Source organism: Microcaecilia unicolor, chromosome 11 (assembly GCF_901765095.1).
Source record: "Microcaecilia unicolor chromosome 11, aMicUni1.1, whole genome shotgun sequence".
NCBI classification, from domain to species: Eukaryota; Metazoa; Chordata; class Amphibia; order Gymnophiona; family Siphonopidae; genus Microcaecilia; species Microcaecilia unicolor.
This window is the reverse complement of record NC_044041.1, coordinates 207079398-207106373: the sequence shown is the minus strand read 5'-3', so window position 1 is coordinate 207106373 and position 26976 is coordinate 207079398. Positions and strand designations below refer to the sequence as shown.

General features: G+C 43.0%; 1 protein-coding gene across 3 annotated transcripts in view; it reads left to right on the top strand.

Annotated features, from left to right (window-relative positions):
• The window catches only part of SYNC (syncoilin, intermediate filament protein), a 31562-nt gene extending 5089 nt beyond the window's left edge, over window positions 1–26473 (top strand). Inside the window, exons 1-4 of one of the 3 annotated variants that reach the window (XM_030219432.1) lie at window positions 10334–10604; window positions 15253–16030; window positions 25919–26043; window positions 26202–26473. In XM_030219432.1, coding sequence (XP_030075292.1) covers window positions 10561–10604; window positions 15253–16030; window positions 25919–26043; window positions 26202–26268 — 1014 coding nt within the window. In that variant the 5' untranslated portion in view covers window positions 10334–10560 and the 3' untranslated portion in view covers window positions 26269–26473. Of the gene's footprint in view, window positions 1–10333; window positions 10605–15252; window positions 16031–18909; window positions 18998–25918; window positions 26044–26201 lie in introns of those variants that run through there. The other 2 variants (XM_030219433.1, XM_030219434.1) reach the window with 2 other exon arrangements.
• The last annotated feature ends 503 nt before the right edge of the window (window positions 26474–26976 follow it).

Sequence of the window (26976 nt, the reverse complement as noted above, 5' to 3'; positions counted from 1 at the left end):
TAAACCTACCCCGTCGAATAAAACCATTTAACCCTTAATTAACCCCTTAAAAACAGCCCCCCTCCAAAACACCCCTCAAAAATATTAAAATTCAAAAACTAAATCACCAGAAAAATCACAAAAAATCCCCCGATCCCAAATCCGAAAACAGAATTTAAATTAAATAAATCCCTGATTTTTAAAAAATAAAAGGAATGCTCCATATCTCCAGCACTAGAGGTCTCACACATCTTACCTACAGCACAAAAAGCGTGGCGGTGGATATGCAAGCTACACCACTGCTCTTACAAAGTGACACCTTTGCTTCCCATATGTGGTAACCCAGCATTCCCACCAGGCCTTATATATGGAATTTTCAGAAAATGGACAGAGCGAAAAGTTACCTATCTACAGCAAATCATCACTGACGAGGGGAAATTGCAATCCCGTGCTACACTACAAGGATTACAACTACTGGGACCAAATGACTATTTTCACTATTGGCAAATACGCCATTATATGTCAAGCCTGCCTTGGGAAGACCTTACAGAGGACGTACAAGAGGAGCTGGCTGCAGCATTGTCCTTGAACTCGCAACAGAGAGTACCATTACATTATCATCATAGACATATTGAAGACACTAAATTCGAATTAGATTATGCTAAGTATGCCAGAGACTGGGGAAGGGACTTATCAATACAGTTACCAACTAATGTGTTCAAGGAACACGTTCTCTCGTTACGGCAAGTGTCAGCATAGGCTGCACATTGGGAACTCCAATATCGATTTGCATTACGACTCTATGTCCCCCCCCCCCCCCCCCCCCGTCGGGCATTTCACATGGGGCTGTCTACAGACGGGGCAGCCCCAAATGTAAGGGGAACGGAGCGACATTAGGACACATGTTCTGGAACTGTCCGAGAGTCACTTGCTTCTGGTCCAACCTACTCAGTCAAATTGAGAACTTATGGAAGACAAAGTGGAGGTGTACGCCACTATTACTGTTTGGCAAACCAGAACTTAGTGGGCCTGGGCCTAAGGGCTATGTGGCCTTCATGAAGAGAGCTACTATGATGGCAAAGAAAACTATCCTAATAGACTGGCTAGAGATCACAGGACCCTCGATTCAGACATGGCGAACCCAAATTATAAATCTCATGAGGATAGAAAGGTTACAGACAAAGGAGCAGCCGCGTCCGGAGTTTGACCATTTTATGGACAGATGGAGCCCGTTTCTAGCAACGTTGTCCTCTGAATCTAGAAGTCAGTTAATGAACATGTAATAGGAAGAGAATGATATTCATTGTATCTGTCTCATATTAAGGTGGGGTGGGAAAGGGACAGGGAGTTAAAGTGTTAAAATGTTGGTATCAGAACCTACAGAATTGCTTGTAAGAATTGTTCAGTCTGTTACCAATAAAAATGATTTAAACATAAAAACATAAAAGGTCCAATTTTCACGTTTGAAAAAAAAATCTCATTCAAATTTTGGGTCAAACGACCCCTTACCTGAAAGCAGATTTTCTGCTCACGTTAACACTTCCAACTGTTCTGGTCCCGACGCTCTCCCTGCCAGAAACGGAGTTAAAATTTAAAAAACGCCAAGAAACTGCCATTTTGCCTGGAACTCCGGTCTAAAATCGAGGCCCAGGCTTCTAGGCCTCGCCGGAGCTCCAGATGTGAGCAGGCACGCTCCCGATTCATGCATGTGACCGTGCACATGCGCGCATGGTCACACGCACCAGCGCCAACTTCCTTCTTCCCGGCCCTCTTCTTCGGCCTCCAGGCCACCTCTTGCAGCATTCTTCCCTCCTGACAGCCCTGCCGGCCCGAAATCAGCCCCACGGTCCGAGAACTTAACCCGCGACGTCCCCAGACCTCCCGATAATCGTGACGCTACGCCCTCCTCCAGTAGCCTCTCTCCTGGCGCGCCTCGTCCTGCAGTGCCCCAAGCAAAACATGCCACCGAAAACCGCCAGCAGGCCCAAAACCGCTCCCTACCCTCACTGCCTTACCGGGGACGTGCCCAATCGTCCCCGGGACACAAAAAAAATCGTCATTGCGTCCCGCAGCGATTCTCCACACCGCTGCTCCCAGCTGAAGCCGGCCTGAAAACAGGCCCAAAGCACAAAGGGCATCCGGACCTCCTCTCTACAACCTGAGAACCCTTCAAAATAACGCCACCGGCCTCTGCAGCGCTCCTCTTTACAGCGCTCCGTTTCGGAGCCCTCAGGTAAGTATTAATTTTTTTTTTCTTTCTCCCTTTTCCTCTCCTCTCCTCAACCCCTATGTTACATTAACTGAGCTGGAAATACAGATGAGGAGGAGGAAGCAGACCAGAAAGAAGAAATTAGGTATTACCTGCTAATTTTCTCTTAATTCCACCAGATCAATCAACACCACATGGATTATGCCCACCTACCAGCAGATGGAGACAGAGAAAAAAGTCCTGGGTGCTTTACCCAAAAAGGGCAACAAGCAGCCTTTGAGTTTCCGCATTTCGAATGACATAGCAATGGATCACTTTTTTTTTTCCCTTGTCTCTTGAAATGTCACTATTTCTACTCATATTAACATACTGCTAAACAGGCTTTTGAAAAGTTAAACTGTTGGAAGAAATTGAATGTTGAGAACTTTTGTTGAACAAGAAGGGAAAATTAACAGAGCAAGATTACAGCAATTTAAAGCAGTCTAAAGACTGGTGATATACTAGGAAGGGCCTTTGGACTGTGTGGTGCAAACAAAGGAAAGAAAATTAACAGGTAAGATCTAATTTCTCCTTCCTTAGTGCCCTGACCAGACCACCAGCAGCTGTAGAATGTAGCAAAGCACTTCTCAAGTTGGGAGTTACTCTAATAGCTATAGCTTGTCCAAAAAAACTGAAACAAACACTCTATATAACCATAAAATGAAAAAATGCACATACATTTTTTGTGCGTATTTATAATGCCACAATAATTGAATGATGTATGCACTGTAAATCCTTTTTGGCACTTACATATTTTAATATATATTTGTAATTTTGATGTTTTAATTGATGTCTTTTCATATAGTCTATATGTATGGAATTGTTCACATTCTAAGATTTGCCTGTCATATTATTGTGTAATTTGTCTTTTTCAATTATTAATTTTTGGGGGAAATTTTTTTAATGGTCTAGATTAATTTGATGATTTTAAATTCTTCTATTTGATTGTTAGTTTCTGCCTATGATGCAGCCTAAGGGTGAAAAGTGGCCACGTCGGGCATTTGATTGAAGAAAACTGCATAGCACACCACTGTTTCTGGTCTGCTTTATTACTTATTACTTCTGGTTTCAGATCATCACCTCTTTGTTGTTGCCGAGAGTCTACCCCGAAGGTCAGAACATCTCTGGTAGAAAAAGCTTTCAAATCTTTACAAAGTAGCTTTCCTTGAAAAATACATTACACTGAAAACATTTGGGGTTTTTTGTCCTTGAACAGAAGTAGCCTTAGAGGCTGTTTTGCCATATCCGGTTCCTGCAGAGAGAAACAAACCATCAGACTTTAAAACAGTAGATTACAAGAACAGGAAAAAGGAATGTCTGCCCCCAAAAAAGTTTCAAACTCAGAATCCTGCAAGGTAAGAGACAGCTCCTAGTCAGACAGTTTTGGGGGAGAGATCCTTCAATATCACTTTATTAAGGGGCTGGAAGGCAGAAGTCTTAGTGCCTTGAGGACCAGGGTCTCTGAGCATAGCACGGCTAAAGAGTCATCATAATGTCATGTGCACCTGTAGAGATACACTGCTTCTTAGCTTGAAGAGCAGGAAGGACTTCCTGCAAGTAAACATCTTGCCTTTAGTGCAACTGCTCAAGGGTGAAACTGTAAAGAGAATGGAAAAAGAATCTCTGACAACTGGACCCTGTAACCAAGGTCCCTTTGTTCATTCTGGAAAGATGCAGTGGCTAACCAAAATTGAAACAAGTTAGATGGACAAACCAAATTCTTCCGGGTCAGACAAAAGCATTAGAACTAAAGGACCCAAGTGAAATGGAAATGCCTGTATTGCCTGACCTTACCCTCAGGAGAGGTGGGAATACCTACGGAAAACTTCCTGCGAAAACAAAGCTGCAAAAAATGCATCCAGACGTTCGGATCCATTCTTTCCATCAAGAAAGGAAGGGATAACTTTGGGGTTGGCATATGTACAACTTAAGAGTAAGATAAGTGCGAGGCTGAAAGAACATCTCCCACTTCCCCAGATTAAGAACATTTGCTTTAATATTCTATACACTGTTTAGAGGCACTGACAGAGAAAGAAGAGCAGCTTTACCGAAGGAACAGGTGGTGTACTTTCTTGGTCACTGCAAGATTGTCAAGCCCTTCTGTTCCTTTTCAGTCTGTGATGGAAGTTTACTTCTGATTAGCTTGTGTTTTAAGTTGGGTGGCTGTCGGAAGGCCAGTACTGGTGGGGATGGGAATATCTCTTTCAGTAATTCATCCTCCTGGAGTATAGGTTGTAGATCTCTTATGATTTTCCTCCGTTTTTTCCAGCTCTGGATTGTATGTCACTACAAGGGGATACACTTCCCTGTAATTTATCCAGTTGCAAACTATGCCAAAATATTTCACAGGACCCCACAGTCATCCACAAAGGAAAGATATTCAACATAAAGGAATCTTTCACTTGCTCATCTTCCAATGTGGTATATAATCATTCAGTGTAAAAAATGTAACGAAGGATGCTATATTGGAGAAACAGGCCAGATGCTTAAGACAAGATTCAATTTACATAGACATCACATGAACAATACTGGTGCTAGTAGGGCTCCCACCCCTGTTGGTCAGCATTTTACAGGACCAGGACACTGTACCAGTGACTTCACAGTGAGAATCCTGAAAGGTAACTTTAAAACCATACAAGAACATAAGACCTTTGAAGTCAGAATGATTGAATATTTTAACACCCAACAGAAAGGACTTAACAAGGATCTGGGGTTCCTAGCCCATTATAAACCATAAAGCTGTATGTCTCTGTTGATCACCCCACCCCTCACCTATCCACACCCATCCTGTTAGAATATCAATGAAATGCTTTGATACCTCCTACCCACCCCCATCCTCTCACCCTGTCAGACTGTCATAGTAATGCTTGAATGTTTTCACTTATATACACTGTCAGCTAGCAAATTTGCTTATTTCCGATCTGACGAAGAAGGGCAACCTTCAAAAGCTAATCAAGAAATGTATTAAGTTATGTCCAATAAAAAAGGTATCATCTTATTTTCTTTTCCATGTTTTATTTTGTTTGATTTCTATTGATAATCCAAACCTTTTTTAAATCCGGCTACATAAGCTGCTTTTTAGCACTTACGCTGTAATGAAAGCTACAGCTTAATGTTCTGATGTCTCCCCTTTCATCCAAACCTGCTGCCTTCTAGTAGTCAGATGCAAGGGCATAGCCAGACTTTGACGAGAGGGGGGTCCAGAGCCCGAGGGGAGGGGGCACATTTTAGCCCGCCACCACCAACTTCCCCCCCCCCCCCCCGCTGCTGCAACCCTCTCAACCCCCCCTTGCCGCCGCCAACCCTCTCCCGCCGCGTACCTTTGCTGGCGGGGGACCCCAACCCCCGCCAGCCGAAGTCCTCTTCTCAGCTGCACGGCGTTGCCAAATGATCTGATCAACTTAGTGAATCTGTTTCTGTGCGTGCGTGTATGTGCAGGACGTCAGACGCACGTACAGAAACTTGATCAGATCATTCAGCAAGCAGCGCCGCGCAACTGAGGAGAGAACTTCAGCTGGCAGGGGTTGAGGTCCCCCGCCAGCAAAGGTACGTGACGGCGGCGGGAAGGGGGGGGTCGAGAGGGTCATGGCAGCGGGGTCCAGGGCCAAATCTACGGGAGCCCAGGCCCCCATGGCCCCATAGTAGCTACGCCCCTGGTCAGATGTGGTTGAAACCAAGACAAGATCATTCACTTTATGCCTACTGCAGCAAGGAACACCAACACTAGCTTTTGGAACAAACATATCAAAATGCTGCTATATTTGGGGTTGGGAAGAAATGGTTTTGGGTTTTTTTTTGTTAATTTTAGACTGTTGCAGAATTGGTTAGAGTTGCACTGTGGGTTTTAACATTTGCTTAGGAGTTACCAGATATACATGGCTAGCATTCCCAAAGTTGGTCCTGGAGGCACCCCATGCCAGTCAGGTGTTCAGGATGTCCACAATGAATATTCATGAGAGATTGCATGCACTGCCTCTACTATATGCAAATCTCTCATGAATATTCATTGTGGACATCCTGAAAACTTGACTGGCTGGTGTGCCTTTCTGCAGGCAAAACAACAACAACAACAAAACTCTAGTATACCTGGCCCAACTCAGTTTGATGAGCAGTCGTAAGTCTGGATGACAACACTGATCTAGCCTTCTTTATGGGTAACAGCTATGTAATGACCTAATATTTTGCTTTTCTGGAAGAGGTAGAGGAAGTCATAGTGGTGACATCATAGTTACACGGAAGGTAATATAACAGGGTGATTAGGCTGCCAAGGTATATGGACACAGTTTACCTGTTGTATATAAAGCAACATGTGCTCTTGTGTAAAAAACGCATCTGCAAAAAAGCTTTATAACATGATGTATGTAATCTATTTATTACATTTGTATCCCGCACTTTCCCGCTCATCGCAGGCTCAATGCGGCTTACGTAGTAACAAAAGAATACAATCTGTAGTATCTGAATCAACAAAGGAGGTATGTGGTAGGACAAATGAACAAGGGTAAATGGGATAAAAGAGGTATGAGAGAAAGGATAGGGATAGGTAAGGAAGTGGAATCTAGCTGTTATGGACTTGAATTTAGCTTCCCAAAGACACATGTAGGGAATTACATTTGACTAATGGCCTGCTGCCATGATGCACACAAACTGGAGCTCTCTTGGTTTTTTTAATGCTTTTTTCCCTGGGTTGTCTGAACCTCAGGTTACTGCAGCCTCTATCTGCAAACTCACTCTCCCCTCCCTCTCCCCACTACACATCAAAAAGTAACACTAGGCTATATAACCTTTGAGAAATCCAACCTTCAAAACAATCAGCTCCAATATATTTTCATTCCTTCATCGGTTTCACAGCACAGCCCTGCTTTCATTCTGGGATAGCTCTAGACCTTTTAGTGTAGGAGAACAGAAGCCAGGGCTGTGACCCCTTTAATTCACACACTTTATATAGGTGTTTGCTAGCAGTCTTAGGCTCAAAGCTGAAATTAGCAACCACAGGGCAAAGCTGCAATTCCAGCTATATGCCAGCAGGCACAGAGAAGCAATCAGGCTTCCACAGCTGAGCTTTCCAGGACTTCCTTGTCTCCTGAAATATTTGGGGGATAAATTAGTGTCTGGTGGCAGCAATAGGTCAAAGGTGACCTCTTTTGTTTAATCCATAGAAGGATTGGTTGTGCCTAGCATGGCTGACCCAGCTTTAATCCACTGTCTGTTCAGAGATATAAATACAACTGTTCCTTTTAAAAGTTATTTGCATTCCTCTAGTACTGAGTCAAAAGCCTAAGCAAACATATAGTACTCTAATGGGAACGGAATATATGATTCAAGGAAAAAGAATCAAATCTAAATATAAGCATTTTCATGCATTTGCTTAAACTGGGTGGTAGTGATGCTTCTCAATGAAAATAAAGGACCTGAACTTAGCAGCTACAGTTCAGACATCTCCAGCATGAGTAATTTGACCCAAGCATCAAGTTTGGTCCTGCTGGGGATTAACAGCTTAGTGAAGTTCAAGGTTTAATGTTCTTCTGACATTCAGCACTGTGCCGGTAAGCAGATCCCTAGCAACTACAGTACTGCGAGCAAACAATCAGCATGCATACCCGTAGCAACTGCAGTACTGACAGCAATCAGCATGCATACATGTACCAACTGCAGTACAGAAGCACAGAGCGAACACACACATACTTTGGTATTCGCCAAGCCAGAAAAACATATGGGCATGTTAAAATATACATTGTACATAAACACAGTTACATCCATTTTTGCACTAACACTGCAGATCAGAGAACATAAGAATGGACTACAATAGACATGGGCATAAGGATTGTTTGGTTTACCCAGTTTGAAGCAAACACACATATCTGGAATAGAGATGTAGCTAGCAATCAGATTGGCAGGCTAAAAAACAGGCAAGCCAAGGTTCAAATCCTGCTTCTGCCACTGAAGTCACTCCCTCCCTCCCTCCCCCCCCCCCCTCCCCCCCCCCCCCCCCCGGTACAAACTGCATAGGATAGGAGTTAAGGTCAGTAATTCAATTGCAAGCAGGTGAACAATCTAAGCCTTTGACCAAGTCCTCTTCAACAGGGAAATAGCTGCTAGATTGTGCCTGAAAGTCACCCTGCACTTGGTCATGGAAAAGCAAGTATTCAAAATGCAAATCCAGATGTATATGTACATCCATACTGCATATGATCCATTAGGATCGTACAATCTGGGGGGGGAGGAGGTAAAAGGAGCCAAAAGCCAGAACTATGGAGTGGCGTGGCGGCCCTAGTGGTTAGAGCAGCATGTCTTGCAATTCCAGAGGTGGCCGGTACAAATCCCCGCTGCTGCTCCTTGTGATCTTGGGCAAGTCACTTAACCCTCCATTGCCTCAGTACAAACTTAGGCCCTCATGATCAAAGCAAACTCCGGCGCTAGAGGCTGGAGTTTGCTGCCGACCCATGATCAGAGCCTCGAGCGCCCTGAAACAACGGGCTCTTAGCGCAAGTAGCCATGCAAATGCATGCTAATCAGCGCTTAACGCATTCATCCCAATGATCAGCATCCAGCGTGCCAAAGATTGGGTCGCTGGCCCGTGGCAAATCAACGCCAGCTCCGAGCTGGCGTTAGACTTTGCGGATCATTGGGTAGGAATGGTGAGCCCTGTCCAGCATGCAGTTGCATGCTGGCAGGCCCCCATTCCCCCCCCAAAGCAAACGCGAACAGGGGGCTGGAGGTCCGGGTGGACCTCCGGTCCCCCCCGATGATCCCACCCCCCCATGCTCAGGGAGGGCTGGAGATCCGGTGGGTCTCCACCCCCCCTCCAACCCCCAGAAATTGTGATGTGGCCGCCTCCGGCCAAGCGCTCTCCCTCCCTCCCATCCAGCGATGGGGGGGGGGGGGGGGGGGGGCTGGAGGTCTGGTGGACCTCCAACCCACCCCAACTCCTCCTCCCCCCAGCGTTCTCCTTTCAATCCCTGGTGGTCCGTGGTGACAACCCCTCCTCCCGGCCCCCCTACATTTAGTTGGAGGAGGGACGCAGCCTGCCTCCCTCCTCTTCCAGTCGACGCCGCTGCAAAATGGCGGTGCCCAGCCCCACCCATTGCATCCTGGGATGTGCTGGGCGGAGCTACAGACCATGTAAGGGAGCGATTCCATCGGACCTCCAGCCCCCAACCCCCCTGTTGCTGGGTGGGAGAGTGTTTGGCCAGAGGCGGGCCACTTCACAATTTCTGGGGGTTTGGTGGGGCTGGAGACCCACCGGATCTCCATCCTCCCTGAACATGGAGGGGATGGGATCGTCGGGGGACCGGAGGTCCACCGGGACCTCCAGCCCCCCCCACCGTCGCTGGGTTGGAGAGGGTTTGGCTGGCGGCGGCCACGGTTTTCTGGGGGGTTTGGGGGGGCTGGAGACCCACCGGACCTCCAGCCCCCGTTGTTCGGGCCTCATGGCAGGCTGTTTGACAGGTTTGGGCTTTTGACAGCCCAGACCTGTCAAACAAGTGCAGGAGGATTGTGCTGAGCGCATGCTCAGGCGCAATTTTCCCGCACTTCTACATGATAATCAAAGATAATAGTGCTGCTTAGATTTGCATGCATTATCTTTGATCATCTATGCAGAAAAGCCCTGCGCTGTTCCAGCACTATTTTTAGAGCGCTGCTTGGAACAGCGCGGGGCTTTGGATCATGAGGGCCTTAGATTGTGAGCCCTCCTGGGACACAGAAATATCCAGAGTACCTGAATGTAACTCACCTTGAGCTACTACTGAAAAAGGTGCAAGCAAAACTTAAATAAATAATAAATGAAATGGTAGAAGCTGAGCTACCTTATTAAAAGGAGGGTATAGAAAGCAAACCAAATCTCAAAAATTAACTTCAAACATCTGTAGCCACAACACCACTCAAGACAGGAGTAAACACTTTTTCTAAAGGCATAAAACATGAATTTCTGATCAGTTTTCTCCCTGGCCACAAGGCTACATTTAGCCAGATTATCATCATGTTAAATCTAAAATAAAAATCTTACACTGCAAAGTATTGGTGAGAACCTACCAACCCATCAGGAGTGGGGTGGGTGGGTTTAAGGAAAGAAAGATGAAACTGCTGTCTTTAGAAAAAACAAGCAAATGCGAGGTGAGGGCTGCTGCAGTTTTGACAGGCACGACATGGATTTATGCTGATGCCTGCTGGCTGGCTCAGTCTACCAAGGATTCTGATAAGCAGCCAAAATCCATCTACCGCCCCCCTCCTAAGCAAGGGGCAGGATCCAGTGACAGCCCGCAACCTGGCATCCAGGCAAAATAGAGGCCAGGAAAAGGTTGCTATCTTAACAAGAAGCACAGTCTAAGCAGCAGATGTCTAGCCCAGAGCAGGACCAAGAGGGTTCCTCTAAAGCAAGGTAAGCCTTTCCTAGCAGTCTCTTGCCAAATGGGTTAGTTTTGCACATACCACGACAGTAATGAACCTCACTCTTAAACCAGGATATATGGAGTATAATCTCAGTCTTTCAAGTTTACTATGAAGGCACATCCTACACCTCTACTCAGGAAATCTAGACTACCCCAACTTGACATTTCGTCCTTTAGATTGTAAGCTCTTCTGAGCAGGGACCGTCCTTAGTTGTTAATTTGTACAGCGCTGCGTAACCCTAGTAGTGCTCTAGAAATGTTAAGTAGTAGTAGTATTTGCTTGGTGACAAGAGAGAAGGGGACGGTGTAGATCCAGAGGATCCCGCTGTATCCGTTTTTTACCTCTTGCCAGAGAACTTCCTGCTGGTAATCCTTACAGACAAGCCCACCATCTACGGTCTTCATCTAAGTTTCTTTTCACCCTTCCTTCACCTCGCCAAGCTTGCTTAGATCCTACTTCTCGATCTGCCTTCATCTGGAATCCTCTTCCACAAACTATGTACTGAAGCTAACTGAATTAAAGTTTTAATAGTGCTCTCAAAACCCATTTATTTGTTAACACTCAGTTCTTTTTTTTTTTTTTTTAAGTTTTGGAGGACGTGATCTGGCATCTGTCTTTGTAGGTTGTCTTGTTGTAGTCTGTTTTTGCTTGTGCAATGCCTTTCTCTGTACTTTTTAATTTCTCCCTTTCCTATTTTCACAATGGAGTTCTGTTTCTCAGCCACTGTGCTTTCCTTTTTAAATGTTCTTTTGTTGTAATAATCATACGGGGCTCAGGTCTCCACTAGAAGGCAAAAAGAAAAAAAAAGCCTATCTGTATGGGAGGCATATTTACAAAGGGTATTTCCAAAGGCTCCTAATCATCTTCTGAATCCTTTTCAGACCCAGTCTTCTGGTCGTTGGCACTACATGAGTTCTCAGAAGGGAGTTCATGTTACTCCATAAGCATTAGGTTTGGGGTCATAAGAACCACAGGCTCCAGAGCGTTGTTGTGCTTATCTTTGTACTGGTTACTGTTATCTGCTATTCAGAAAGTATGTGGGAGAGCAGGGGTTGGGTTTGTAATTGATAGTGTTGTTCAAATTTCTGTTTATAACCTAAAAGATTCATAATAACGTTATAAATTGCTTTGATGCAACAGCAAAAAGGCAGCATAGCACGCATGTTAATAAACCGTAAGATGTAACATGTATAGAAACTCTCCTTTGAGAGGTTAGCTCTAGTGTTTATCAGCTCTATGGAAAGGAATCAATCTCACCTCTAGTTTGTTTGTTACATTTGTATCCCACATTTTCCCACCTATTTGCAGGCTCAATGTGGCTTACATAGCACCAGAGAGGCATTCGCCGACTCCAGTATGAACAAATACAAAGTGTTGTGGTAAGATAAGGTTCATGTGGAACAGACACATTTGGGAATCATAGAGCGGAAGAGTTGTGTTATGTCCATCATGTACTTTGGTTTCGTTGTGGTGCAGAGTTCAGGCATTTAAGTTGGATCGGTAGGGTATGCCTTTTTAAAAAGGTTGGTTTTTAATCATTTTCAAGTTTAAGTGGTCATACGTTTTCAAGGCTTTTGGTAATGCGTTCCAGTTGTGTACTTATGTAGGAAAAACTGGATGCGTAAGTTGATTTGTATTTAAACCCTTTGCAGTTTGGTTAGTGGAGATTTAGATATGTTCGTGCTGATTGAGATGAGTTTCTAGTTGGTAGGTCTATAAGGTTTGTCATGTATCCAGGGGCTTCACCAAAGATGATTTTATGAACCAGGGTGTAGATTTTGAAAGCAATATGTTCTTTGATTGGGAGCCAGTGTAGTTTTCACGGAGGGGTTTTGCGCTTTCAAATCGCATTTTTCTAAATATAAGCCTGGCTTGCCGTGTTTTTAGGCTGTCTGAAGTTTCTTTAAGGTTTGTTATTTGCATCCTGCAGAAATTCCATTGCAGTAGTCTATGTGGCTTAGTACATTGATTGTATCAAGTTGCGAATGTTTCCCTCAGGAAGAAAGGTTCACACGTTGAGTATCCACATGAGTGGAAAATTTCTTAGTCGTGGATTTCACTTGGCTCTCTAGTGTAAGGTTACAGTCTATTGTAATGCCGAGGATTTTCAGGCTGTCTGAGATAGGGAGGGTGTAATCCGGGGTGTATATATTTATGGGGTTGTCCGCGTTGTATTGGGATGAGAGGATGCGAGTGTGTTTTTTCTTTATTGAAGTCCATGATGTTCAAGCTGAGTTTGATTTCGTTGGTGATTTCTGTCAGATCATGTTTATAAGGAACGACTATTGTGACATTGTCTGCATAGACAAAAGGATTAAGGCCTTGGTTGGATAAGGACTTGGCTAGTGGGGTCATTAGGTTGAAGAGGATCGGTCATAGTGGTGATCCTTGAGGTACTCCACAGTCTGCCTTCCATGGTGATGATATGTTAGAGTTTGATTTCACTTGATATGTTCTAGTGGTTAGGAAACCTTTGATCCAGCTAAGTATATTTCCTCCAATCCCAAAGTAATCTAGTAGTCTTAGAAATATGTTATGATTTACCATATTGAATGCACTAGACTTGTCGAATTGGAAGAGTATGCTTTTGCCTATTGCTATTTCCTGCTTGAATTTGGCTAAGAGTAATTAGTACTGTTTCAGTGCTGTGGAGAGGGGCGAAATTCTGATTGCGATTCATGTAATATTGAGAATTTGTTTAGATAGTAAGTTGTTTAGTTACCATGCTTTCCATCAGCTTGACTACCAGTGGGCTAGATGCTACTGGGCGGTAGTTTGTGATTACGTTTGTTTTTTTCTTGGTGTCTTTTGGTATTGGGGTGAGTAGGATGTTGCCATTTTCCTTGGGGAAATAGCCTTGCTGAAGCATGTAGTTTAGGTGGGATGTAAGGTCTGCTATGAAGCGGTCGGGGCAGATTTTATTAGGTAGCTGGGACAGGTATCTAGTTTACAGTGAGTGTTGGAGAACCTACTAATCACTTGGGTAACTGTTGCGACGGTGAGGAGAGCGAAGTTTGACCAGGTTCGGTCAGCTGGGTATTCTCCAAGGATTGGGTCCAAACCATTGAGGAAGTGCTCGATATCGGTATTGTCCTGAGGTAGCGCGTTGCGTAGGTTTGCAATTTTTTCGTTGAAGTATTTAGCAAGTTCGTCTTCAGATGGGATGTCTGTATTGGTTGTAGTGACCAAGGTGGTGTGTAGTAGTTTGACCACGAGTTGGTATAGTTTTTTTGTATGTTTTTTTTTTTTTGTTACATTTGTACCCCGCGCTTTCCCACTCATGGTAGGCTCAATGCGGCTTACATGGGGCAATGGAGGGTTAAGTAACTTGCCCAGAGTCACAAGGAGCTGCCTGTGCCTGAAGTGGGAATCGAACTCAGTTCCTCAGGACCAAAGTCCACCACCCTAACCACTAGGCCACTCCTCCACTCCTGCTGCTCACCTCCCCTCCCCTTTAAGGTGTTCACCCTGTTCCATCATTTGTCTGGATCATACAAGTTTTCTATGTGCAGTTCATTACATCTGCCTTGCTAACAGCCATGTCATTTTTAAATTTTGGATGGCAGCACATTAAATACTGGATACAAAATTACATCAACTGTAAACATACCCTGTAATGTTACCCCTCACCCCTTGGGAAAATATTTCTGCAGCTCTGGGAGAGGGAGACTAGGACTGTGGTAAAGAGCACTAGATGCAAAAAGGGCAAGAGCTGCAGCTGGACTATTGTACCCTTATTGACAGGCACAGGTGCCCGATTTAAGCAACCCATCTCCAGCAGGAGAGCCTTAGAGCTAGCGACTGTACCCAACTGTAGTCAAACAGTAAATATACCACACTTATGACACCTTCCTCTTCTACCAAAATCCAGATGAGCAAACTGCATTAGTCATAAGAACATAAGAATAGCCATATCAGGTCAGACCAACAGTCCATCTAGCTTCCTACAGTGGCCAATAAAGGTCACAAGTACCTGGCTGAAACCCAATTAGTAGATACATTCCATGCTACCAATCCCAGGGCAAGCAGTGGCTGCCCCCATGCCCATCTCAATAACAGACTATGGACTTTTCCTCCAGGAACTTGTCCAAACCTTTCCTAAACCCATATATGCTAACTATTGTTAGCACATTCTCTGGCAATGAGTTCCAAACTATTAAGTGAAAAAATATTGAATGTCCCCTGGTCTTTGTACTTTTTAAAGACTAAAAAAAAAAAAAGGTAAAAAGTAAAAAAAAAAAAAAAAAAAACACTTTTACCCTATGCGGGATTTTAGACTTCACTCATATCCCCCACTCAGCTGTCTGTTTTGTAAGCTGAAGAGCCCTAACCTCTTCAGCCTTTCCTCATATGGGAAGAATTCCATCCCCTTTATCATTTTAGTTACTCTTTGAACCTTTTCTATTGAGATACAGAAACCAGAACTGGTAACTAGGATTCAGATTATTCTTCCCAATGTGCATCACTTTATGTTTGTCCTGTTTCAGATACATTTCATCTCTTTCAAGCATAAATATATGCCAGGCTTATACAGTTTATAGTTTACTAGAGCTGCATTTTTCCATCTGTGCACATGTTAGAGGGTGGGATAGGCAAGCTTTATTGAAAAAAAAATACTGACATACCTTTCTGTGCAGGGAACAGACTATGGAGGACACCCAAGGATTACATTCTGAGATCTCTAAGACCCTAAGTATCGAAGAAGTTGGACAGCATTTCCAACAGTGCATCCAGGCAGTAGAACAGCTGGAACTAGAACGCAACAATCTCATCTGTGAGCTCACCCAGCTACGAGAACCTGCCCTGAGGGAAATCAGGAAGGTCCATGAGGAGATCATGGCTGCATGTCGGCTCCAAAGCATTGTACAGCTGGAGCGAGACAGCCTAAGGGAAGAGATCCGTAGGATGAAATGGAAATTATTTAATGTGACCAGAGAATGTGTGGCTTGCCAGTACCAGCTAGAAACTCACGAGCATGACTTAGCCCAATTTGCTACATACAAACATGAACTGCAGTGCACAATAAATCAACTGTCAGAAGAGCTATCCCAGCTGAGAAAGAATTGTACAAAACAGAAAGAAGAGTTGAAGCAACAGGTGGAAGCACCACAATGTCAGCAGGAATGTCGATTCTTACAAGAGAGGCACAGGCTTGCTGTAGAGTTTGAGAGCTTCCTTCTAGAAAGCCAACACAACTTAGAGGAACAGTATGAGCCACAACTTGTGCGGCTTCTGGAAAGAAGAGAAGCCAGTTCTACAGCTCTGCATGAGACCCAAAAGGAGTTAAAGGAGTTGGAAAAGGAACAGAGACCCTTACAGGGTGAGATCATCAGACTGCAAATACAGAACAAGAACCTTGAGGAACAGATTAAGTTAATTAAGTGCAAACGAGATGAAGAAGTCCTTCATTTTCGGGTAATCTTACTGACAAGGCTCAAGAATATAGTCAATTATAGATAAAGACACTATAAAACAGGCATTCAGAAGCCACCATTGTACTACTTACATGCAGGAAACAGGTTCTAAATACACACCTAAGATTCACCTGAAGAGAGAGATATTCCACAGGCAGAATACAATAGGGCACCAGGTCCATAATTCATTTAACATTTTACCCCATATGACAATCAGCAACTGGGGAGCTTGGAGGTGCAGGTTAGTTTGTTAGCTTCCCCTCCGCCTTCTCCCAAATACACAGATCATCCTTTACTGATGAGCTGGCCAGAACACGATCTGGCTCTTCTCCCCACATTCAAAAAGGCAATATGCTCCCAGGAGGGAGGTACAGACACATTTTGATGCCTTCTATGCCATCTCTTCCATTTCAGGAACAGATGAAGATTAAACAGATCCAACTACGTTTGTGAATATGTAGAAAACCCTTGATAAATTAGGTTCATGCTTTTACATTATACTACAGAGAGTCAACTCTTTATATCCTTCCATTATTGAAGAGAAACCAAGCCCTCTAACATCCCTGCATCAAAACTTGCAGACAGATCTCTAGCCCAGTGGTTCCCAAATCTGTCCCTGGAGGCACCCCAGCTAGTCAGATTTTCTGGAGAACCACAATGAATATTCACGAGAGAGATTTGCATGCAGTGGAGGTAGTGCATGCAAATCTCTTTCATGAATATTCATTGTGGCTATCCAGAACACCTGACTGGCTGGGGTGCCTCCAGGACCAGGTTTGGGAAACACTGTTCTAGCCATCTCATATGTAGCTTTAATCTTTATCCCCAGTACAAAATGTTAATCTTCTCACAGCCAGTACTTTGATGGTAATGGTAATACAACTCTTGGTCATAGCGCAGCATCTGGACAGGAACTGATGCAATAAGGTTTGCTGTAGGATGAACACTGCCTTACAAGAGTCTTCATGATCATGCTATCTTTTTCTAGTTTTGGTTTCTAAAAAATACAATTCCAAATATATTAAAGTAGGAGTTTGTTCCACTGACTTAAACATACTCTCAATACTGAAGAACAATTTAGAAATATTCAAAAATAAAATGAAACAATTATATAATTCCTCACACCTACTTACAACTCCAACTTACTTCTGGTTGCAAAATTTTTAGACCTAGGTAAGGCAGAGTTCACTTATTTCTCATTTATATTCCACATGATCTCATAATTCTCAGCAGATAAACAGCAGTTATATTAAAATATGACACACACAAAACAAAATACTGGAATTTACTACTAGACATTCATGTAGACACCTCTTAAAACATACAAAACTAAAGACCTGGCATTTTGCTAAAGCCTTCTCCATGGAGTAAATTTTAATATGGTTAATGTTGTTGTCTTCTGTTTTTCAATTGTTTTTGAACTGCCCCATAATTTTGAATATCTCTTAGTGAAGTGAGAAGAAATTCCACAGCTTGGGCCAAAATGTGTGTGTATATATGTATAAAACACACACACACACTTGCTTGGATGGCATATGGCTTCTGTAGCAATAGCTTCCTTCATGCCACCATCCTATTAAAGGTTATTTTTGTGGAATACTCTTGAAATTATTTTCCCTAGGCTGAGGCAGTAGCATATAGTTTATTTTAAATTATACAAACAGAACAGCGATTGCCCCTCACACAGTCCCTCCTCTCCTACACCCCTCCTCATACAAAATGCTACAGCAGATAGACAATATACAACAGAAAAATACTAGATTAATGAAGGTTTTGACTAACCCCAATCATCAATTCAAATACTTATACCCCATCCCTCCCTATACCCTCTGATGTACATAAGAATTCCTACTGTCTGCTACACTAAAGTCTGAAAACCATTTAGAACCAAACTACATGCTTTAGGTGACAAGGATAGACTATAACTATTCCAAATAAGCAAAAACAGGTCATTTCCTAGGGTATTTGCAAGCATCTCTTCATTCCCACAACATTAGTGTGTGTAACTTATTCCTCTAGTGCCAAAAAGATGGCAGAGTGTCTTGCATCCAAAAAAGTAAAAAAGACATTTTCCCCCAACAATGTATGCTTTGCTAAAAAAGAACAGAGTATCTTTCCCAGAGTCCCCATAATGTGGAGAGTATCCCACAGCAAGAAGTAGCTTGTTTATCTTATCACGGACATCTGTAGACAACCCTTCCAAGTCCAATGAGAAGTAATGACATAACTGTCTATAAGCAAAGGAAGACCAAGTCTTACACGTCATCTTTCACTGCGATTCTTCAAAAGATAATTGTGCCATCTTCCCTAATTAAATGGAGAAGTAATGTTAGCCCCTGTATTTCAGTTGCCTATGTAGTTTAAAAGAATTAATCTTAGGCCGCAGAGGGCCCATCCCTAGCAATTTTCTTTACAGCTCAGAATTTGAAGGGGCAACTCAGGGCACTCTTGCTAATACCAAACCGATTCCATTTTTACAATGAAGAACCTGGCAGTGCCCTGAGGAATGTTCAAACACATTTACATTTTTCTGATGAAACCAAACTGGGACCCTCTGGTCTCAATGTTGTGTTTTATACGATGCATATTACCTATCCACCCTGCTAATACCATCCCTATAAAACATTAAATTACATCTTACCTGATCATTTTCTTTACTCGAGTCCCACCAGACCAGTCCAGATGCTCACTTATGCCTTCATGCCAGATGAAAACAGAACTAAACTGTGATGTCATCCTTTAAAGAACCTTGTACAGCCCATTGACTACTCAGTTTTCACAACATCAGAGCAGAAAAACCAATAATTTCCCCAAGGGCTTTCAACTGTGAACAGCAGACAAACGAGCCAAACAGTATTCTAACGTTTCTCTTTGTTTTAGGATGGATAAAAGCAACAACACCCTCAAACCCCACTCCTTACACACTAACTTAACTCTGCTAGCTTGCAACGGGTGGGTCCTTGACTGGTCTGGATGGGCTTAAAGAAAGAAAATAAGCAGGTAAGATCCAATTTAAACATTCCCTTATCATCCCACCCGACCAGTCCAGACACTTAGGGCATACCAAAGTAGTATTAACTTTGGGTGGGATTGTTCCAGCCCTGATGCCAAAACTCTGGAGCCCAAGCATGCATATCTAACCTATAGTGCCAGACAAAAAGGAGTGTAAAGAAATCCAAGTAGCCACCCTACAACTCTTATTAGGCAATATGAGGGATTGCTCTGCCCATAATGCTGAAAGACTTTCAAAATGTCCAGCACATGGCGCCCCCAGAGAATATAGGCAGATGCAATAGCTTTTGACCCATCTATCCACCATGGATTTAGATGCTGCTTCCCCTTTCTGGATCTGCTATAAAGTGCAAACAATCGATCAGATTTCTTGAATTCCTATGTCCTCTTACGACAGATCCCACATCCAGTTTATGCAAAGGTTCCTTATCTGAAGTTTTGGGCATCTGAAAACACTGATAAGGAGATGGGTTGGTTGAGATGGAAGAATTAAACCACCTTAGGTAGAAAGGATGGCACCAGTTAGATAACCACCTTATCTTTGGGGGAAAACAAAAAAATAACAAAAGCAAGGGGTCTCTACACAAAACCTGTAACTCAGAAACCCTTCAAGCGGAACATCTTGCCAACAAAAATCCTGTTTTTGGGAGTCACATCTTTTAAAGTAGCTGCACTTGAACTAGAGATGATAGCCCTAAGTTCAAGTCCCAGGAGAAACAACATAACACCACAAAAGGGGTTAAGGATTTGACTCCCTTCAACAAGCAAATGATATCCTGGTGAGCTCTCAAAGATTTGCCCTTAACAAGGCCTCGGTCTGCACTGTCAAAGAAATGAGAGCTAAACTCTTTTCCAGATGTCTTGCAAGAACTCCAAAACTTCCTGAATGGAGGACTTGGAAAGAAAAAAAAAACAAAAAGTAAAAACTCAATCTGTTTGCGCCAACACTAATCTTTGAGAATCCTCCATACTAGCACAAACCAAGGAGGGAGAGGACTTCTTAGACTTCAACAATGTAACTATCACTTTGGAGGAGTACCTCTTCATCTCAACCTAGCCTTTTCAAGAGCCAAGCTAAAAGCAAGATTCACATTCTGCACGCTGACTAGACTCTGCATTAGGAGACCTCCTCTACCTGGTAGCACTAATGGTCCCCCTCTGAGTCTCATGAAGTTTCCATTCCATTCTTTTAGGCCAATCCAGGAGCTAGAGGCCACTGGGACAGTACCTCTATCTTTTAAATGATCCTGCTTATCAAAGGCCAGGGGGGGGGGGAAGGATCCATAACTGGAAACCCCCAGGCGATGAAATACACTATCAAGCAGCTCTTGAGCTAGGCTCCATTATTCTAGATCTACCAGATTCCTGCTTAGAAAGTCCACTTGTATGCTCTGCATTCTTGCTACATGTGCCACTGAAATCTGCTGCAGATGCCTCTCTGTCCATGGCTTCAGCAGAAAGATCTCATGCACTACTTGCATGCTCTTGGTTCCCCCTTGCCTTTTGACATACACCACCACTATAATAGCATTGTTCAAGAAAACTCACCACTGTTCCATATCATGGGCAGAAACTCCATGTTTCCAGACAGATGGTCTACTACATCGCCTCCTCTACGAACCATCAGTCATGGATCCAACTGCCCAGACAAAATGCTCCCCAACTAGACAGGCTTGCATCTGTCATTACTACTGTTCAGACTCCTTCCTTTGGAGACGCTGCTTACTCATAACCATCACAGAAGACGTCTCCAAAATTCCAGGGGAAAAGAATCACCAACTGTTGCTGCAGTCAACGCGGGTGTAGGACTTAAAAGAAATGCCTGTTTTAAGAACCACATGTGAATCTAGCCCACAGTACTAGCTCTATCATTGCTGCCATGGAACTTGGCACTTTAAATAAATACCATACTGTCTGACTTGGTAGAGCTAGAAGAACATGCATGCAAGTCTTCAGCTTCAAAATTCATTTTCAGCAGAAGTATTTTTCCCTGCCAAGTATCAAATCTCTACCCCAGGTACTCTGGAATGTGAGATGCGCAATGACTTTTGCAGAGATTGACCACCCAACCAAACTCCTACTACCACCATTGAGTGGCCTTACTCAAATTAGCCAATCATCCAGGTAGGGATAGACCAAGAAATTTTTTTTTGCAGGGCTGCTGCCACTACTGTAAAAAGGTTCTGGGTGCCATAGCAAGTCCAAAGAGAAGAGCGTGATACTAGAAATATCAGTAATGATCTGCTCCGATGAATGTGCAAATGAGCTATCAAATCCAGAAAGATTAGGAATTCTACTGGTTGAACTGCCACTATCATTGACCTTAAAGTTTCCATTTGGAAGCTTAAAAACTTTGAGAAACCACTTGAGATCCAGAATCGGCCAAAAAGGGTACTACAAAATATATTGAATAACGATTCTGTGTCCTTTCTCCTGAAGACATGGGTACTAGAGTCTCCAACTAAACAAACTTGTTCAAAATCTGCCAGACCACCTTTGCTTTTCTTCAAGATTGACAAGGCGTTCCACAATGGCTTCAGGAAGAGGTCAAGCAAATTCTAAAGCATAACCTTAAATGATCTCTGGCATCCAGAGGTCCCCCATTTATTTGGGCCCAGCTCTGGTAAAGAGGGTTGAACAATCTACTAGAATAACTAGAGGGAAGGCCCACAAACCATCATTGCAAACCTTTTGGAGGACATTGCAGCTATGGTAGAGAAGTCAAATCTGCCTCTTTCTCCCCCTCAAAAAAGGCTGGTTCTAAAAGGGAAACTTAGTCTGCTCACTCTCACTGGTCCGCATTTGAAGGACTGAGATGTTTGACTGTAAATAGATGCCCTGAGCCACATAACTGCTATAGTAAGCTCCTCAACTATAGAAGTTCACATCTAATGATAATATCCAGCAGTCAACTGGAAAGTAGACTTGAAAAAGGCTTCATGTGCACTCCAACCTATTGAACTAGATCTATGGTCATCTCCATTGAACTTATGACCTGTGTGTAGTCCAATATTCAAAATGCTTAATATCTGAGAAGATCTGAGACAAATTAACACCTGTGCTTTGAGAGCTAAAACGACCAATTTGGTGGCTACTGAAGTATTCGAGATCCAGAAAAGAATTAAATTGCTCTTGGCAAAGCTGAAAATCCACCGTACCAAACTCAGAAGTTTAAGGATTTGGTTGCTAGTTCCTCATAGCAGACTCAAATCATTCAGTCATCTAGAAATGGGCAAATATTTAATCCTTGACTTTGTGATAAAACAAAGGGGTGATTTATAATTCCTGGTTATGTCCATTTTTTTCCACCATTATCAACATAGAACTGTACAGCTTACTGCAGAATATAGAATAAATTATGTTTACATCTCAGAAAGGTCCTAGGCTCTATAGCTAAGCCACACAGCATTGCTTGAAATTAAAACGCCTGAGCAACAAGATAAATGTCAAGAATATAGACATGGAGTCAAGTGGAATGAGAATTACACCTCCCTGACACCTCATCCTGACAAACGGCTAGCCAGTTACAAAAAAATATGCACAAATGTTGGAAAATGATCATAAGTCGCAATTCAGCCCCTAGAGATCCAAAGGTGGTCAAAGGTACCATACGTCTTTGAGCAGTAATGGTGTCCCAGCTCCTAGGTTCAGAGAATTTAAAAAAGGGACTTGAATAGCAGAATCCCTGTCAGACTTGTGGCGGGGATACTAGGAGTTTGTGCTAGGCGAGAACCTGTTTGAAGCATCATCTTGCTTTCTTTCTGTAAGAATTAACCCAAATTATAATCAGACTAGTGGATCTTAGCTATATGAGACCTGTTATCTCATCTGATCTAAGACAAGACTCACAGAAAATCCCTGAAAGAACTTGGGAGGCTCCTGAAGAATAAAATCTTAGGTGAGCATGTTCTTGCCGCCAAGCCTCATTCTGGAATAGTTCTGCCTCCAAATGTAATTGGATCATGTTCGGGAAATCCTGGAGTAGTTTCTGTATATTCTTTACCTAGCTTACCTTCAAACAGAAATGACCTTAGAAGAAAGCCTAAACAGACCAATTTGCTCACTAGCTATTGAAGCAAAACGGACCATCATGCAGAAACTACTGAACACCATACTTTCTGCCAAAGCTTTGATTGAGTGCCAGAAGGAATATGCTATGCCTCCCTTCAGGTGTGAAACCTCCTCTGTATTCTCTAGGGTATTTACCAGAGAGACCTCCCACCTTGATATAGGCATCCAAGAGAAGCAGTACAGACATAAGTAACTAGAAAACACAGCTAGCAAACCAGAGGGTGAAACGTCAAATGTTTGCTTAAGCCAGGTATCAAGTTTGCAACCCTGAACATGTTTCAAAAGTTAGCCTCCTTCCAGGGGAATCATTGGGTCAATATTCAAAGTGACTGAACCAGGCAGAAGAGCCTTTTGCCTGGTTAAATCAATTGTGCCTACTTATCCACTGCTATTCAGTGAAACATAACCAGACAGTGCCGCTAAATATCGACGCGTAATCACTCTTCCACTATCCAGTTAGTGCTGTGCAGTCTGGGAGTGGAACCAGTACTTTAACTGGTGTGCTGTAATATTCAGACAGCTAACCAGTTAAGTGGCTAAAGACAAGACAGCAAAGAGGCTGTCCTAACTTTAGCTGCCATTCTAACCGTGCTCTGGTCTAAATATTGGGCAGTGCCTAATTTGTGGGTAGTGGCCAAGGGCTTTCCAGTGCTCTCCCTCCCCAGATTCCCCCTCAGACAAGTTAAGTCCCGTCCAAAAAAAGCCCACACCCCATGCTTGATATTCCTAGTAGTCTATGGGGTCCTACGGGCAAGAGCATTGCCTATTTACTCCTGCCCATCATGCCTCAAACCTCAAAATGCCCACGTGACCTCCATTGGCAGTTGTGCAGTACTTGTTAGTAACACAAGACTGCCACTAGAAGTGGCCATTTTGAGGACCTCCTAAACCACAAGGAATAGTCACAAGTAGGCCTACGGGAGGCTCCAATGTGTTTTTAAGGTGGGGGGGGGGGGCATCAGACAGGGTGAGGACATAAGAACATAAGAGCCATACTGGGTCAGAACAATGGTTCATCTAGCCCAGTATCCCGTTTCCAACAGTGGTCAAAGCCAGGTTACAAGTACCTGGTAGAACCACAAAAGTAACAACATTCCATCTACCAATCCCAGCACAAGTGGCGGCTTCCCCTTGTCTCTCAAAGCAGACCATGGACTTTTCCTCCAGGAATTTGTCCAAACCTTTTTTAAACCCAGATATGCTAACTGCTCCTACAACATCCTCCGGAAAAACAGTTCCAGAGCTTAACTATTTAAGTGAAAAATATTTCCTCGTATTTGGTTTTCAAATTATTTCCATGTAATTTCATTGAGTGTCCCCTGGTTTTTGTACTTTTGGAAAGAGTAAAAATTCACTTCTACTTGCTCTACATTGTAGAAGTCAATCATACCTCCCCCCAGCTGTCTCTTTTCCACGCTCAAGAGCCCCAACCTCTTTAGCCTTTCCTCATATGAGAGGAATTCCATCCCCTATATCATTTTGATAGTTCAACGCATCTGCTTTATCTTATGTGGGTCCCATAAGTAGGTCCTGGCTGAATATTGGCCAAGAGCCGCATAAGCTTTGCCAGCCAGCAGATGCCGATATGGCCCCAGAATAATGGCCTAATTCTGATGACTGCTGCCAGCTAAATATTGACTAACATATTTTTGGATGATTCAGATTTCTCACTTTTGCAGACAAAGGAGGACAAAGCTTGGATACGGCACTTCATTGAAATGATCCAAATTACCAGAAAACTGGTGTCTTGCAAGAGTTGATAGTTCTCATGGTAGCAGGAACTCTCCACTGCAGTGTCTTGAGCTAAAAGAGACAAAACACAAATGTTCCCAAGTGTTTGGAGATTAAGAACGGGGAAATCCTGTTTCTGAAAGGGTGGAGTAATGTAGGATCATCTCCCTCTCCTGTAGTGAGTTCCCTTATTTTCAGTCATTGTGAAAGGTGGTATACTCTACAAAAATCCAGGATGGTGGAAAATTGAAGTACACAGATCTCAGACACCTCCAGTTCCCTTCACTCTAAATATTTTCCAGCTCTTCAGAGAGACAACCCATCAATAGGAACTCCCTGCTCACAGTAACAGTAAACGATGGCAGATGAAGACCTGTATGGTCCATCCAGTCTGCCCAACAAATCACAGGGCAGAGGCTAGTCTTAAATCAGCAACCTTATGGATTAGCAGGCAAGCTCCCCACCTGAGGGACCATTCTGCCTCAAACTAAAACATGGTTCTCTCACCAGTACAGTACTAAAATTATGACCTGACCAGTACAGGAGCTGCATGTTTTACCTGTCACCACCTGCTGCACACAGAGAAATACTGAAGACCCGAGGCTGCATGCTGCCTTTATATATAGTGTCTGATCTGTTTCCAATTGCTGGTTGACTAGCACTACACACAAGTCCTGGGCTGGTCTGGCAAGGATGCTAAGGAAAATGGATTGTGATGGGGGAGGGGGAAGAGAACAAGAAAGCAGAGGAGGAAAAAAAAATTGGAGGGCAGAGAAAGCTGAGTGTTGAACACGTGGAAGGGTGGAATCTAGACAGCCAGGCCTTATGATGGGAATTCTGTGCAAAAACGAAAACACAAACCACACACACACACACAAAAAAAATCAATCACAGAAGATGCAAATTTTAAAATATGTACAGAAACCCTTTCTGAACAAAAAAATAAGCTATTGTGTAAATATAGGTACAGCTATAAACAGCATTTGGATGAAAATTGTTTTATTTATTGGGATGAGGAAAAAAACAGACAGACATCTCTAGCTGTAGGATTGCTAACCATATCTCTGTTCTTCAGGAAAAGATAGAAGAATTGGAAGACAGAATCCGAGAAATGAAGAATAGAGTTCAACACCAACAACAAAAGAACAAAGAAATTGAACAGTTGAGAGCCAGTCTCACCCACGAACTGTGTGTTTATAAGTAAATATCCTTGTTTGTCACCTTCCATGGTTGGGGACAAGTTTAATCAAACACAAATTACACTGTTCCTATGTTAAAAGTGGCAAATAGCAGATACATCACACTTGTTATTTCTAGAATGTTTCAGAAACCTCTCATCCTTTTTTTTCTCTGCACAGGGGATGCTTAAACATATACGGAGAGCTCTGCCACTCTGCACCCAAAAAGGTAATTATTGAGAACTGAAAATTCACATCAATTCTAAGGGACCATCAACCAGGACATGGAGCAGAACCACCACATCACTGCTGTTCCACAGAAGGAAAACAATTGTTTTCTTACTCCTAGGAAAGAGGCAGATACTGCTACTATAACATACAGTGGTTGAATTGTTCATGTCGGCCCTAGGGCTATATAGGAGTAGGAGGACAGTTGAAATAAATATGTAAAAAAGACTTACCAGTAGGAACTAAAGAACAATTATTTTATCTTCCTTGGACTATTGTAACTTTCTTTATCTTAGACTCTCCCAAGGTGACTTTGGTTAGACTATAAGTGTTACAAACTACTACAGTGAAGCATATCTTACAACAACAAAAAAAAAACTAAATTTGACAGGACTACTCCACTTTTGAGATTACTTCATTGGATTCCTTTAAAGGCTAGAATAGAATTTAAGCTATATTTCTCTTAAGATTTGTATGGCTTATATCCTTTTATTTATTTGCAACTTTGTACAATGGCTTAATCTGTTTGGGACATTATTTTGTATTTTATAGGTCTTTGACAGAATATCTGCTAATTATTAGTAATATATAGAGCAATAAAAGTGGTAGATTCACACAAACATCCCAACAGTTGAAACTTCAATTTTTTTATTTTTTTACAAAGAACACCCCCCCCCCCAAAAAAAAAGTACCTCCCCCCCCCCCCCCCATGAAAATTAATTGACAC